General features: G+C 47.6%; 2 protein-coding genes across 3 annotated transcripts in view; one reads left to right on the top strand and one right to left on the bottom strand.

Annotated features, from left to right (window-relative positions):
* The window catches only part of KCNIP1 (potassium voltage-gated channel interacting protein 1), a 335952-nt gene that overhangs the window by 22766 nt on the left and 299244 nt on the right, over nt 1-13942 (top strand). The window lies entirely within an intron of this gene.
* Nucleotides 3021-12684, bottom strand: KCNMB1 (potassium calcium-activated channel subfamily M regulatory beta subunit 1). Of its 2 annotated transcripts, none has more exons than XM_017654973.3 (4): nt 12532-12684; nt 10368-10525; nt 8777-8948; nt 3021-4186 (listed from the first exon to the last, which is right to left on the bottom strand). In XM_017654973.3, the coding sequence occupies exons 2-4, from the start codon at nt 10499-10501 to the stop codon at nt 3917-3919; spliced, it is 576 nt and encodes a 191-aa protein (XP_017510462.3). In that variant the 5' UTR covers nt 10502-10525; nt 12532-12684; the 3' UTR covers nt 3021-3916. The 2 variants fall into 2 exon arrangements, with proteins under 2 accessions (XP_017510462.3, XP_017510463.3); XM_017654974.3 differs by having other exon boundaries at nt 3021-4254.

Below are 13942 nucleotides of genomic sequence, written 5' to 3' on the forward strand. Positions count from 1 at the left end.
CAAAACAGACCTACCATTTGACCCAGGAATTCCACTCCTAGGAATTTACCCTAAGAACGCAGCAATCAAGTTTGAGAAAGACAGATGCACTCCTATGTTTATCGCAGCACTATTTACAATAGCCAAGAATTGGAAGCAACCTAAATGTCCATCTGTAGATGAATGGATAAAGAAGATGTGGTACATATACACAATGGAATACTACTCAGCCATAAGAAGTGGAAAAATCCAACCATTTGCAGCAACATGGATGGAGCTGGAGAGTATTATGCTCAGTGAAATAAGCCAAGCGGAGAAAGAGAAATACCAAATGATTTCACTCATCTGAGGAGTATAGGAACAAAGGAAAAACTGAAGGAACAAAACAGCAGCAGAATTACAGAACCCAAAAATGGACTAACAGGTACCAAAGGGAAAGGAACTGGGGAGGATGGGTGGGCAGGGAGGGATAAGGGGGGGGAAGAAGAAGGGGGGTATTAAGATTAGCATGCATGGGGGGGAGGGAGAAAGGGGAGGGTGGGCTGCACAACACAGAGAGGACAAGTAGTGACTCTACCACATTTTGCTAAGCTGATGGACAGTAACCGTAATGTGGTTGTTAGGGGGGACCTGATATAGGGGAGAGCATAGTAAACATAGTATTCTTCAGGTAAGTGTAGATTAAAAATTTAAAAAAAAAAAAGAAAGAAAGAAAGAAAAGGGGGATTACTCCTTAACAGGATAAAACTATTGGTAAATCAAAGATCAACGCATGCTTTAAATATCCTTAATGTTGATCACTTAAAGGGTGTCAGATGATCAGCTATGGAGGTACTCTTTTCTGATAATATTCCTTTCTCTTAATTAAAAAAAAAAAAAAAAAAGCAGTTACTGTGTGCTGACCTCCAATGAGTTCTGCACAGTGGTATAGAGGGCATGTCAAAGTGTGGGCAAAGGGTCTGTTTGTTTCTAGGCAGAAGATCAAGGCCTAGCTTGGATACCCAGAAAATGAACTAAGATACGATATGAGGAGGAGCTTCCGGCATCAGCACTCTCTGGAGGACTCGTGCCGGGGGATGATCATCAAAAAGCCTCCACAGGGATCCGGACGATGCTGCGGTTGTGGCTGCATCCAGCCCACCGTCTCCTGGACTTGCCATAAGAAGGAGGAGGGAGATGTCTAGGCTGGCATGTGCATACAGTGAGACAACAAATTTGACTGGATCTGTACTGTTGGAACTCAACCAGGAGTTGGGAGGGGTGCAAGTTGTAGCACCCCAAAATCTCATGACTATAGACTATCTATGGTTAAAAGAACATATGGGATGTGAACAGATCCCAGAAATGGGCTGCTTTAATTTGTCTGATGGTTCAAGTACAGTTCGAAAATATCCATCATATCATAGATAAATTTTCACAAATGCCTAGGGTGCCTAAATGGTTTTCTTGGCTTCACTGGAGATGGCTGGTAATTATAGATTTGCTTTGTTTATGTCACCGTATTCCTATTATGTTAATATGTGTGTGCAAATTAGTTAGTAGTTTAAAACCTGTACATACTTAAGGTACTATACAAGAAGATATGTCAAAGAAATAATCAATCCTCCCAAGTTTCCTTCATATGCTACATCTATAGCTTTTCTTCTTCCTTCCTAATTACAAACCTTAAATAGAATTCGTGCCTCATATCGAATTTACCGAGTATCATAATTCCTCCAGGTGGTAAAGATACCTCGAGACAAGTGCTGGGCATAGAAGCCACAGGGCATAAATCTGCAAAGAAGTAAAAAGCTAACCTTTGCAAACAATATGGCTTCTCTCTCACTTACCAACTTTACATTTCCCTGTATGGCCCCGGAAGATGACTGGTTAGCCAGAGACGGGTAAGATTCCTCAAGGGAGGAACAACCTAAGACAGGCACAGTCGCAGGGGGGCCATCAGGTGAGAATTTGGGGATCAACAGAGGTGAGGCTCAGAACCTCACCCCCCCTGCTTTGAGAGAAATCTTCTGCATCCGTGGATGTCTTGCTGCCCTTGTCTAGCCTGGATTAATACTTAGTCCATAGGCACACACCTGATCATCTGATCATCTATATTTGCCTTCTTACAGCACTAAACTATGTTTTCTACCTTTATCTTGCATCTACCTACCACTTCAGCATTTTATTAAAAATAAAAATAATAATAATAATAGGAGAAATGTGGGATCAACATATAAATCAAGTACAAAAATCAAATGAATATTCATATTTGACCTGATGGTTTATAGGTCATATTGCATGATCAAAACCGAAAGTTTCTGTGATGAATGCCCTTGTACTGTTCACCATGTAAGAATTTATTCACTCTGTAAGAATTCGTTCACCATGTAAGAACTTGTTTGTTATGCTTCAGAAGATTGGAGACTGACGAGAATTAGGCTTGAGATGGATTAATGATTGTACATTGAGCATTGACCCCCCTATACTGAATTTTATTGTTGTTAACAACCATTTGATCAATAAATATGAGAGATGCCCTCTCAAAAAAAAAAAAAAAAAAAAAGAAAAGCCTAAAAACAGACAACAGCAAGACACATGTGGGTCCTCGTGCTTTGATAACCATATTTCAAATGACAGCATCATACACAGATTTTTAAAATGCTATTTCTCAAACAACATAGATGGAAGATGATGTAACTTATAATATGGTTATCTGTGATTCAAAATATGGCTATAGTGATAGACATGTTGTTAACCATACATGTGAAAAGTCTGAAGAAAGTTTTCTTTCAAATTTTGAGAGTGAAAGGATATGACTATATTAATGAATATTTTATATAACATTATTAAAATATGTATAAATAATTATATCAGCAAGCTATTTTTTTGCTATTTAACTGCATTCAATATATATCTATGTCTATAAACAGATCCATTAAATAAATATTCAATTTTCCCCTCTAAAAAAAAAAAAAAAAAAAAAAAAAAAAAAAAAAAAAAAAAAAAAAAAATAAAAAGAAGGGTGAGGAAGAAAATTAAAATTAACCATCGTCCTACTGTTAATATTTTTATGATTTTTAATAGTTTTCTTATTGCCTCATTGTATTTTTATATATTTGTTTTCTTATAAAGGTATGTTTTGACATATAACATTTTTATATATTTGTTTCTTACTGAGGTATAATTGACACATGACATTATATTAGTTTCAGGTGTACAACATAAAAATTCAGTATTTGTGTATACGGCAAAATGATCACCACATGAGTCTAGTTAACATCCATCACCTTTTATAGTTATACTTTATTTTCTTGTGATGAGGACTTCTATGATCTACTCTTTTAGCAACTTTGAAATACGCACTACAGTATTATTAACTGAAGTCACTATGTTGTATTGTATCCAATTATATCACACGACTTACTTATTTTATAACTAAAAGCTTATACCCATATTTATTAATATTGGAATAAAACTACATATAGGCACTTGGTGTCCTGAAAACAAGCGACACTCTAAATGTGCCCTACACATGGGAGCCGCTGTTGTTTTCATTATGGAATTCAAAGAAGGAACTGAGGTTTGCCCAGGGTGGCTTCCTGGGCAGGACAGGCAGGCCTTCAAGTCAAACACGAGAACACAGGCCCAGAGGGAAGACTCATTATTGTCTGCGGGGTGGTGGGTGGCACAGTAGATCTGGGTTTGAGTCAGTTGAGTAGGGACAGGTAATGGAGAGCTATAACTGGCTGGCCTTGTGCCCTCCAAGGCACTAAGGAGCCACTGTACATTCTTGAGCAGGAATTGACTTAACAAAGAGATTGCCCAAAGGCCCCATGCAGTGGATTGCAGGGAAACAGTGGGAGGCAGGGGGAGGAGGAATGGGTACCCAAGTGGGTGGCAGCCTGGGGCCCACCAGGTCCCCTGCAGCCTGAGCAGTGTTGTGGCATGGATGGGTCTATTTCTGGGCTGCCAGGATGGAGAGGGACTGGTTGATCTTCACCATGGCGATAATGAGGAGGCCACTGGTCAGCAGGAAGGTGGGCCAAAAGAGGAAGAAGAGGAGGTTCCGGGGTCCGTAGAGGCGCTGGTACAGGACGCTGGTCTCATTTTCCTGAGTCGTGGAGAAGCAGTAGAAAACCCGGTGCTCGTGGAATTTGGTTCTGACCTTCTCCACATCAGCCCGGGCCCGCTGGTAGTTGTCCAGGCTGCCCGGGATGTAGGAGCACTGGAGGGGAGAAGCAACAGCACCCATGGGGTTGGACATTCCTGCTGCCTTGTGCTCAGAGCTGAGGGCTGGTACGGAGTAAAACAAGGTGATGGCTTCGGAGCCGGGACCATCTGAAGCTTGGCAGGCTGGGTACTGACTGTCCTAGAAGGCGCCTTCACAGCATTGTTGGTGAGGATGGTGGCCCCGGAGCTGCTCAGGGTACACCCTGCACAATTGGAGGCCGGGGTTCTAGTTGGAGCCCTTGCCCTGCTCACACTGGCTGTAGAACTTTAGGCAAATCGCTCACCTTTCTGAGCCTTCATATCTTTGCCTCTTAAATGAGTTACTAGCAATACCTTTTTCAAAGGCTGTTATTAAAAAAGGGTTTTAAACTTAACTGTCTAAGGAGACCAATGTGTGACACACAGGCCAAGTGGGCTCTGTATTTGGGTTTAAGGCAGAGGTCGTGTACTCAGTTACCTATAGGCCTTGTGCAGGTGATGTCTACAAGGACACAGATGAGGGAAGAAGATGACAGGTGTCAACTGAAACTTGTCATAACACCAAGGAGAATTGTTAGGGAATGGAGGGGCCTAGTGACATGGAGAGAACAAGGCAGATCCAGACTAGCAGTCATCACTCCATCCAGACAATGGATGCCATGCAATCCAGAAGACCTATTATGCCAGGCTTGGGACATTTTGAGAAACCTGAAAACCAGATTTCAATGTGAACTCTCATAATTTTAAAATGTTGGCAAAATTCTGAATTGAAAACCCTCTGAGGTGAGCCAAACAAAAGCGGTTGGCAAGCTGGCATTGGACACTGGGACTCCAAAGAAAGAGAGAGTGCATTTAAAAGAGCTTCGTGCAGGCAGAGCATGGTACACATTTAAGTCTGACACTGATCATTGTTATTAGCAACCTCTGGCCTAGTCAGATGAGGTCCAGCTGGAAAGCTCTACAGAGAAGGCACAAAGTGGGGACCCTGATTTTATTTCTGTTGTGTGCTGGGAGGCCTGAATATTGCTCATGTGAGCCACTGGGAGATGTTCTGCAAGGGTGGTGCCCTGCTGCACCTGCTGCAGACCTTCCCTGAAGGACTGGCCATAAGCTTCTGCTCCTGCTCATTCTGTATGGCTGAGGAGGGGGCTCAACAATCAGGTGGGTCCTTCATGCATAAGAGTTTGAGACCACTGGCCTACTGCAATCGTGTCTGAGATGAAAGTGGTAAATTTGTTAGTCAGCTTCTCCCCAGGCCTCGGCTACTCCCTGGTTTGAATGAGGCCTGGCCCCCAGGGCTGCCTCCATGCACTGACAGCACTTGCCCAGCAGTATAGAAGATGGTTGTGACAGTCCTGACAGCCTGGGAAGTCGGGGAACTGCATCCAGAAGGAGGTCCCCACCCAGACAGGGAGCAGCAGAGGGTGGGGAGCAGCAGGCTCCTACAGAATCGGGTGTTTAGAGTTTTGCGACACGGTGGCATCCCAGTAGCAGGTGGAGTCAGAATCCCAAGTTGAGAGGGCCTAGCCAGTGCCTCTACCTGTGACCTTGGATGTCCTAGCGCAATGAGAAAGGTGAGGCTACAAAGCCAGACAGGCCTGGGTCCAGGTTGTGTGACCTCGGTAAGGGCCACAATCTCTTTGAGACTAGTAAAACAGGTTCATGAGGGTGCCTTGGTGAACTGTCAATGGGTTTAGCAGAGATGATGCATGGAAAGCACTCATCACATAGTAAATGCTCAATAAATGGGAGCAGCTAATATTATTAAAAATAATAATATTGTGACTTAACCCTCAAATTGCAATACCAGCTCCTGCTTTCCCTACTTAAAGAGGGGACCATGGACAAGCTTGGGGGGGCTTGTGCACAGCCTGGACCCCATAGAATCTTTCACAGACCCTTTTGGCAGGAGTTTTTGGGCAACACACTGGACAAGAGTTTACACTGCATGTCCAACCCCAGAGGCCTGGGCCCTACTTACATCTTCTCTCCCCTCCCCTGGATCCAGCTACCTCTGCATTGTCTGAAAGGTCTGAAATGCCCAACCTTTCCCCAGAGGCCTGTGACATCACTGTCCTCAGTACAGACCATGGGATGCAGCTCAGAACCTCCATAGCTAAGGTTCATGGAACAACAGATGGGCTCTGGTGGCCCCTACCCTCAGAGTCAGGGTGGGGCACAAAGCCTTGCCTGGCCTGTCACACATGGATCCAGAGGATTCCCTACACACGGTGCTCAGAGGCTGGATGGCACAGAACACCGGGTTTGAACCCCTTTAGAGAGACTACCAAAAGAAAGGTAGAAGGGCCCCTGCTCACCCTCCAGGGCCAGGAAGAGGTATGTCTCACATGCTGCTGACAGCTCACGTCAGGGGACCACCTGGACTTGTGCTGCTCTGAGCTGTCAACCTCAGGTCCAGGGAGGCAGCCTGCTGGCCAACCCATTCGGACCCCTGTCACACTGGCAACCACTTCTGCTTGTCTTTGAGAATTTGCTTTTTGCTCCTTGGGATGAATCAGGGGGCATCAAATGCCAAAAAAGAGGCAGGAGTCCTGACAGCAGCTGGTGCAGGGGCACTTGGAGGTTCTTTCTCCACCTGGGGGGCTGAGTCATGCTAGTGACAACAGAATCGGTCTGGCCACCTGGCACAGTCCAGACTTTTCTCCATGACCCCCCAGCACCACCAGTGATCCCACTGTCCCCCTAGGCACCCTGATGCTTATCAGCCACTGGATTCTGACTGCAGCATCCCTACTGCAGGCCAGCCTCCATCCTGGGCATTTGACTTGCTGGGCCCCCACTTCTCTGCCCAGAAACTGAATCCGCACTCCTGTGTACCCCGCTGGTCATGCTCTCAGGGCCCCAGACCCGTGAAAGCCTCCCAGTGTTTCACAGCAGTAATGCTCACACTTCGGACCACCTGGAGAGCCCAGAGGTTCTGCTTCAGCTGGTCCAGTATAGGTTTTGCTCAGTTCTCCGGGTGATCCTGATGCACAGCCAGTGAGGAGCACCAACGTGCACGGTCACGTTTTAATTCTGTAGTTCATAGTCCTCCATAAAAATGACAAGCGCACAGCTTATACAGTGCCAGAATATCATTACTATTTCCCTTCTTTATGGTTTGTTTAAATTTTAATTCCTGGTAATCATTAGAACCTTCTAGAAATTGTGGGGTCAGATAAGAGACACTAATGATTCCACTTCCTGTGAAAACCAGTGCCATAACGTTATTTGGAATGAACTTGTTCCAGGTAAAGCTCTGGCCTTTTGATGCAAAGGAACACCATCTGTCATGAGCTCAGACTGAGGAGAGACCAGTCCTTGTGGAATCAGAGAGACCAGACCGCCTTGGCCTTTGCTCTTAATATGTGCTTATACAGGCAGGATTAGCCTCCACTTCTCATTTGGTTGAACCAGTGTGTTTTTGGTACAATGTGGATTGCAGATAAGCTTAGCACTTCCCCCAATTCCCTTCTTTATGCTAGACTTTGAAAGCTTAAAAATATATATATCCTGATTGAACATAAATGCCTAAGTCCATTATTATTATCCATAACTTGTAGCATTCTTCATAAACTTTTATCTCGGAAAACAAAAACATAAAAAACTCTTTTTAATTCCATAACTGGATAGTGTTGAGGTCTTCTGAGAGCAGACCTCTGCCCTCCCCTGCAGTCTTTGCCTGCTACACCCCATCCTGTGCCATTTTCTGCAGCTGTCTCTGGATCCTGGTCTCTACCCAGCCTTTCCTTCCACCATGCCTTGCCTGTGCCCACCCTCCGGGTGTTTGCCGCCCTCCATGTTGCTGTGTGTCCAGTACCTCCCTGAATTTTAAAGCCTAGCCCAAAAGCCTTTCTGATACCCTCATCTTGCTGTTGGCTGGAAAACGTCACTCCCTCCTGCCACCCCATAATTTTCTCTGTTCCTTGCCATGGCACTGAGTCCCCCACTAGGTCTTAGTTCATGCACGTGCTCTCTCCTGAGTCCAAAGCCCCTGACACAGGTGGTGCACAGTGACTGTTGAGTGAATAAGTCAGTTAATGAATGGATATGGGCTAACTCGTATTTCCTAAGGGAGGGGCTACCATGGTGCACAGGGGGCTCGGGGGCACAGGCTGGGAGTCAGTGGTGGGAACATCTCCCAAGCATTGCCCTCCAGAGGTTCCAGCCCTGGAAGGTCAGAAGGGCTCTCCTCAGTGGGGTCAGCCTTGTCTGGTCTCATTTGACTCACTTTACAGAATGAAGGAATAACCCTAAAACTGCTTCTTCCCAGCATCAAGCTTGGCATGTTACATACAGTCTGACTTCATAACAGCACTTCAACAGGGATGGAGACTGAGGCTTAGAGGGGCTCCAAAGGAATGGCCTGTGCCTGCCCCAGGTCCACAGCCAGCGAGCAGCAGAGCAGGGATCGAACCCAGGTCTGTCTGAGCCTAACTGAGAAGAGTAGCTCCTACCTGGGCTTCATACCGGCCACGGGCCCTGGTCTGGGGCACTCATTTTTCTGAGCCTCTGCTCTCCAGAGCAGGGCTGAGAGACAGTTAGGGGCAGGCCCATGCACCTGCTGGGGTAAGGAGATGTGACAGCCCCCCACCCACACTGGTACCTGCTGGTTCTGGTCCCGCGTGTCCTCCGTGTGGTATAGCACTGCCCACCGGCCCACTGCTGACACGTTGACCCACAGACATGGGTACTGGGGCACCTTCTTGCCCTCCAGCTCCTCCTGGTCCCTGATGTTGGTCTCAATCAGGTGGCACGTGGATTCCTGGTTCCACACGCTGGGAAGACCACATACACACATACATACACATCTCAGAGCCTGGATGGCACAGAGCACCCGGTTTGAACCCCTTTAGAGAGACTCAGGACTGGGACCCTCATCCTGCCATAAGCACCCAGCACTAAAGGAGCATGACCTAAGGGAAGAATCATAGAACCAGAATATCATTGTTCTTGGCCTCTTTAACACCACCTACATAAATGGTTCTCATCCTGGCTGCTGACTAAAATCCAGGGAGCTTTTAAAGAGTCCCATGTCCAAGCCACATCCCAGAACAAGTGAATCAGAATTTCCAAGGTAAATGGGGCCCAGGCCCTGGTATGTTTTTTTTTTTAAGCTCCTCACAGTGATTCTAATGAGCAGCCAGGCCTGAGAATCCCTTTTCCATGTCACCTTTATCTTGCAGATTCTGGAAGAGAAGTTCAGAAAGGCTAAGTGACTTTTCTGAAGCCACACAGGACCTAAAGCCAGGTTTGGGTAGCTTTACAATCCATGCAAAAAGAGTAGATCTAAAAGGGGTTTATCTGTGTCAGGCTGGTAAAGATGGTGAGGATGGCACTTAACCTGAAGATAAGGTGTTGGATACACACAGCTGTTCTGAGCAGTGCCCCAGTCAGGTAAGATCCCAGCCTGAAACTGCTCTACCCGGAAGCAGGCCCAGGAGAGGCTAGCAGGCTCATCAACACAGGAGTGAATCACCTGTGACTCATCTCCCATTTATCAGGCAGGAGGCACAGGGCCAGACAGAGGGGGCTATCAGCAGCAGAGACATGCCCAGAGGCAAGGGTCTGAGACTTATCCTAGGAGCAAGCAGAGAGAACAGAGTGTTTGTTCCAAATGGAGTGTGCGTCAAGAACTTCCCAGCTTTTCCTTTAAAAGCTCACCTGGCTGACATGTCAGAGAGCAAGGGCATCAAACATTCTCTGAGATTCCAGAGTAGAGCTGCAGGGGAGTAGGTTTTAGCTCAGGATAGACAATTATCAGAAAAGCCCTGCAATGAAATGGTATGCACAAGGAGGTAGTGAGCTCCCCATCACTTGAAATATTCAACAGGAGACTAGATGCCCACCTGACCAGGAAACTGCAGAGTGAATCAAACTGTTTAGATGAGCTACAAAATATTCTGGCCCTCCAGGAATCAAACTTACACTGGAGTGTTTGCTTCAATCTTTGCTGTTTCTTATGAGAACGTCTTCCGGCATCTTCTACCCCCAAGTCCCAGAATGCTAGACAAGCAGGGCCTAGTCTGGCCACCCTCCCTGCACTTGAACCCTTGACTCAAAGCATGAAGATTGTGCAGACCACCCTGCCTGGTGAGAGGGTCAAGGGGAGGAGTAGAAAGAAGGCTGGGGTTCCTAGCAGACCAGAGCCTCAGGGGAGAGGCTGGAGCATAGGAGCAGGCCAGCGGGTTTGGTACCTTTTCAGGTAGAGGGGCAGCACAGTGGTGCTCAGGATATAGTAGGTGATGACGGCGCACACCACCATGGCCACACCCAGGCAGAGGGCCCGAGTCTCTCCCCGCTTCTGGGCCATCACCAACTTCTTCCCCATTTCCACTGGGGACAGTGATCATTTCTAGGGCCACAGAGTCAAATAAACATGAGATCAGCACACATGAAAAATAATTGACTGACGGGAGGACAGGTGAGGGGAGGATGTGCAGATATCAACATCACCCCTTATTTTTATATGGAACTGTAGAACTTCAGAGGGCATTTTTGACCCCATGTAAGCCTCCCACCAGCTCTGAGAGGTAAGTATCATTATCCCCATTCTAAAGATAACAGACCCGTGGCTCACAGGGGTAAAACAACTTGCCCAAGGTCACACAGCATGTGGTGAGTTCAACAATGGCCTCCAAGAGGCCCATGTTCTTAGCCCTGGAATCTGTGACTATTACTTCACATGGCAAAGACTTTAAGTTAAGGATCTTGAGATGGGGAGATTATTCATGTAGACTCTAAATGTAATCACAAGTGTTCTTAAAAGAAGGAGGCAAAGGGACATTAGACACAGAAGAAGGGAAGGTGTGATTTGACTAGGAAAAGAGAGATCATATTGGTGTGGCCGCAAGCTGGGGAGTGCCAGCAGCCATGAGAAACTGGAGGAGACAAGAAACAATACATTGTCCCCTGCAGCGTCTGGAGGGAGTGGGACCCTGTTAACATCTTGCTGATTTTGGACTTCTGGCCTCTAGAACTGTGTGTGAGAAGATTTCTATTGTTTGGGGCCACCAAGTTTGTGGCAATAGGAAACTAATACAGTGAGATGAGCTAATACAGTAAGCAGCAGAGGTGGGACATCTCTGCACTTTCTCCTGGGACACTTGGCTCAGAAAACCTGGAGCATTTCACGGTTCTGCTGAAACAGGCCCACCGCAGGGCTGACTGGCCCAGAGATGCATGCAGGGGATGCATAGCAGGGCAGTGGGGATGGCAGGAGGGCCCAGCAGTCAGGACCTTGTAAAGGCCACTCCCTACTTCAGGCGAGAATATTGCAGTGGCTGCTGCACCTGCTCTCTTGGGCCACCCAGGAGCCAAAGCAGAATGGGTTGAAGCACCTGGCGGCTTCATCCTCCTGGCTTCTGCAAGCAGGAGCCCCTCGTTTTCTCCTAGGGATCCAACTCACCCCAGTGCAAGCACAGTTCCGCCCTCCCAGGGGGCATGAGACCCTCCAGGAGCGTGGCTCTGACACCTGCATGCTGCCCAGAGCCAGAGCTGTCTGGCTTTTGCATCTGTCCTGTGAGTCGCCCAATAGCCTTCCTCTAAATTCTTTTTTGTAGTGTTTTGTTTGTTTGTTTGCAGATATTTCAGTTAGACTCCAAGAAGAACTCCTTGGTTTTGAGAGTTATTAAATATCTGTGGACTTTTTTGGATATAGCTTCCCATTTAGAAAAGTCATCTGGTCTGGGATGGATTTAGGAAAGACTGAAAGGCAAAGGCAGGCTCCTGGGTAACCTGGTATTTGTGTTGATCTTCTTCCTTAGGAATGTGAAGTCATCAGACATGGGATCAAATTTTGGTTTTGTCAGTTGGCAACCACGTGATTGTAAAAGAATAATAGTACCTACCTCAGAGAGTTCTGATACAGATCAAATGATACATTAACTATCACATACTTATCATAGTCCCTGGCCCAACACAAGCCCTTGATAAGCATTAGCTATTACCATTAACAAAGGGAGCCCTGAAGGCTTGGAGCCGGAGTGCTCAGTGCTCTGGCTGAGCCTATTTCTTGTCCCACCCCTCCCCTGGTGACGTGCCGGGACTGCTCCTAATCTCTAGGCTGCTGCCCTCTGGCTGCTTTGGGAGCTGCGACCTGAGGGCAAGTGGACTGAGCTACTCAAGGGACTTGGCCCTGCAGCCGCCCTGCCCCCAGCAGGCCATCAGACCACAGGCCCAGACGCCAGCAGTTCTAGTCCCCAGTGACACCGATGTCAGCCTTCCTGGAGCCCAGAATCCTGACAGACAGCCCTTCGAAGAAGGGAGTTCCCTCTACCGGCCTCCCTCCTCAAAGATCTCCCCCCTCCAGCCCCTCTTTGGAGAAACCAGTTCCCAAGTGCTCTCGGACCCAGTACTCACAGTCTCCCGGGCCCTGGAGTCTTCCGCAGGCAGCTTCTTTCTGCCTGGCTCCCAGCCCCCACCCCTAAAAGAGGCTGCCTGAGCTCCAACAGGAAGGTTGGGCTCCCAGCCCATCTCTGGGGAAGCGGCCTTTGGTCCCCATCTGGGACGAGCCTCCATGCCCAAATATGGTCAAGTCTGAGCACACAGCCCTGGGATACAAACTTGGGAGAGCAGGTACCCAGCCCAGAGGAGCACAGCTGTCACCCAGGCCTCCACACCTGCAAGTCCCAGCGTCTCATAGGAAACAGATTACAAACAACAGACAGCAAAACTGAGGAGCCAGGGAAGAGTATCCAGTATATTTGGAGACAATTCCTCTTCACTCAGTCTTTCTGGGCTGGCAGAGAAGCCAGGAAAGGGAAATGGTTTTCCTTTTGTTGACATGGCAGAGGGAGGAGGAGTTAAAGCTCCAAGGAGTCGCACTTGCCAGCCACTGGGGGGCTGGAATATCCCCCCTGGAGCACTGAACCCTCCTACCTTTGGCACCTGTGTGCGGTGTGACCCCAGGCAGATCACAGCCCCTCTCTGAGCCTCAATTTTCTCCTCTGTGCTATAGGGATTTTTCAGTTTTACTTTGTTCAGGGTAGTGATGAGGGTAAGAGATGGTGGAGATTTGGGGCAGGAGAAGAGAAAACTACCTTTTAAAGACCAACCAAGCAGAAGCTGGGATCAGTGAGAGCTGCATAGCTGCTTCTCCCCAGCGCAGTCCAGGGACACTCTGCTAGGCCAGGCAGCCTCCCAGAGATGTCAAACTACAATTTGGGCTCGTGGACAGATGTTTGTGCCTACCACTATGGCAAGTGAGCAGCAGCATTCGCAGGCAAAAACATGCTTTTAGATTTTCCAATCTCTTATTTGTGAAGTGATTTTTTTAAGGATTAAAACTAGGAGACAAAACAATCCCCATATATTGGGCCTCTCCAGGTATCAGGCATGATGCTAGTAGTCAGCATGCCTCTACCCCTCACTTTACCCAGTGGTCAGATGAAGACAGTGAATGTGAGCCTTGGAGACCTTAAATTACTGGTCCACCATTACCTTGCTCTAAGGGGCCAGGGCCATTTGAAGCTGGCCCTTCCAAGATTGCAAAGCCAGGGCTGTTACTTCAGAGCCTGGTGCTGCTACAAGACATAAAAGCTCACCTCCGTTACACAGTCACCCACCATCTGAAGTTCTGGAGGTCAGTCTAAGTGCTTCCAGTCCCTGAGGAGTAGGGGTGCAGGCCAGCAGAGCCTGCTGAATAACTTCTGTCCCCTTCCACACTCCTTTCTCTACTGCCCTGAGGCAGCTGGCCCAGCAGGCCCTTAAACAAGAGCAGCCTTTCAGGCCTCCACAAACTCTCTAGCCCTTTCTCCTGCCCCTTTCCAAT

This window comes from Manis javanica, chromosome 1 (genome assembly GCF_040802235.1).
Source record: "Manis javanica isolate MJ-LG chromosome 1, MJ_LKY, whole genome shotgun sequence".
Taxonomy (NCBI): Eukaryota; Metazoa; Chordata; class Mammalia; order Pholidota; family Manidae; genus Manis; species Manis javanica.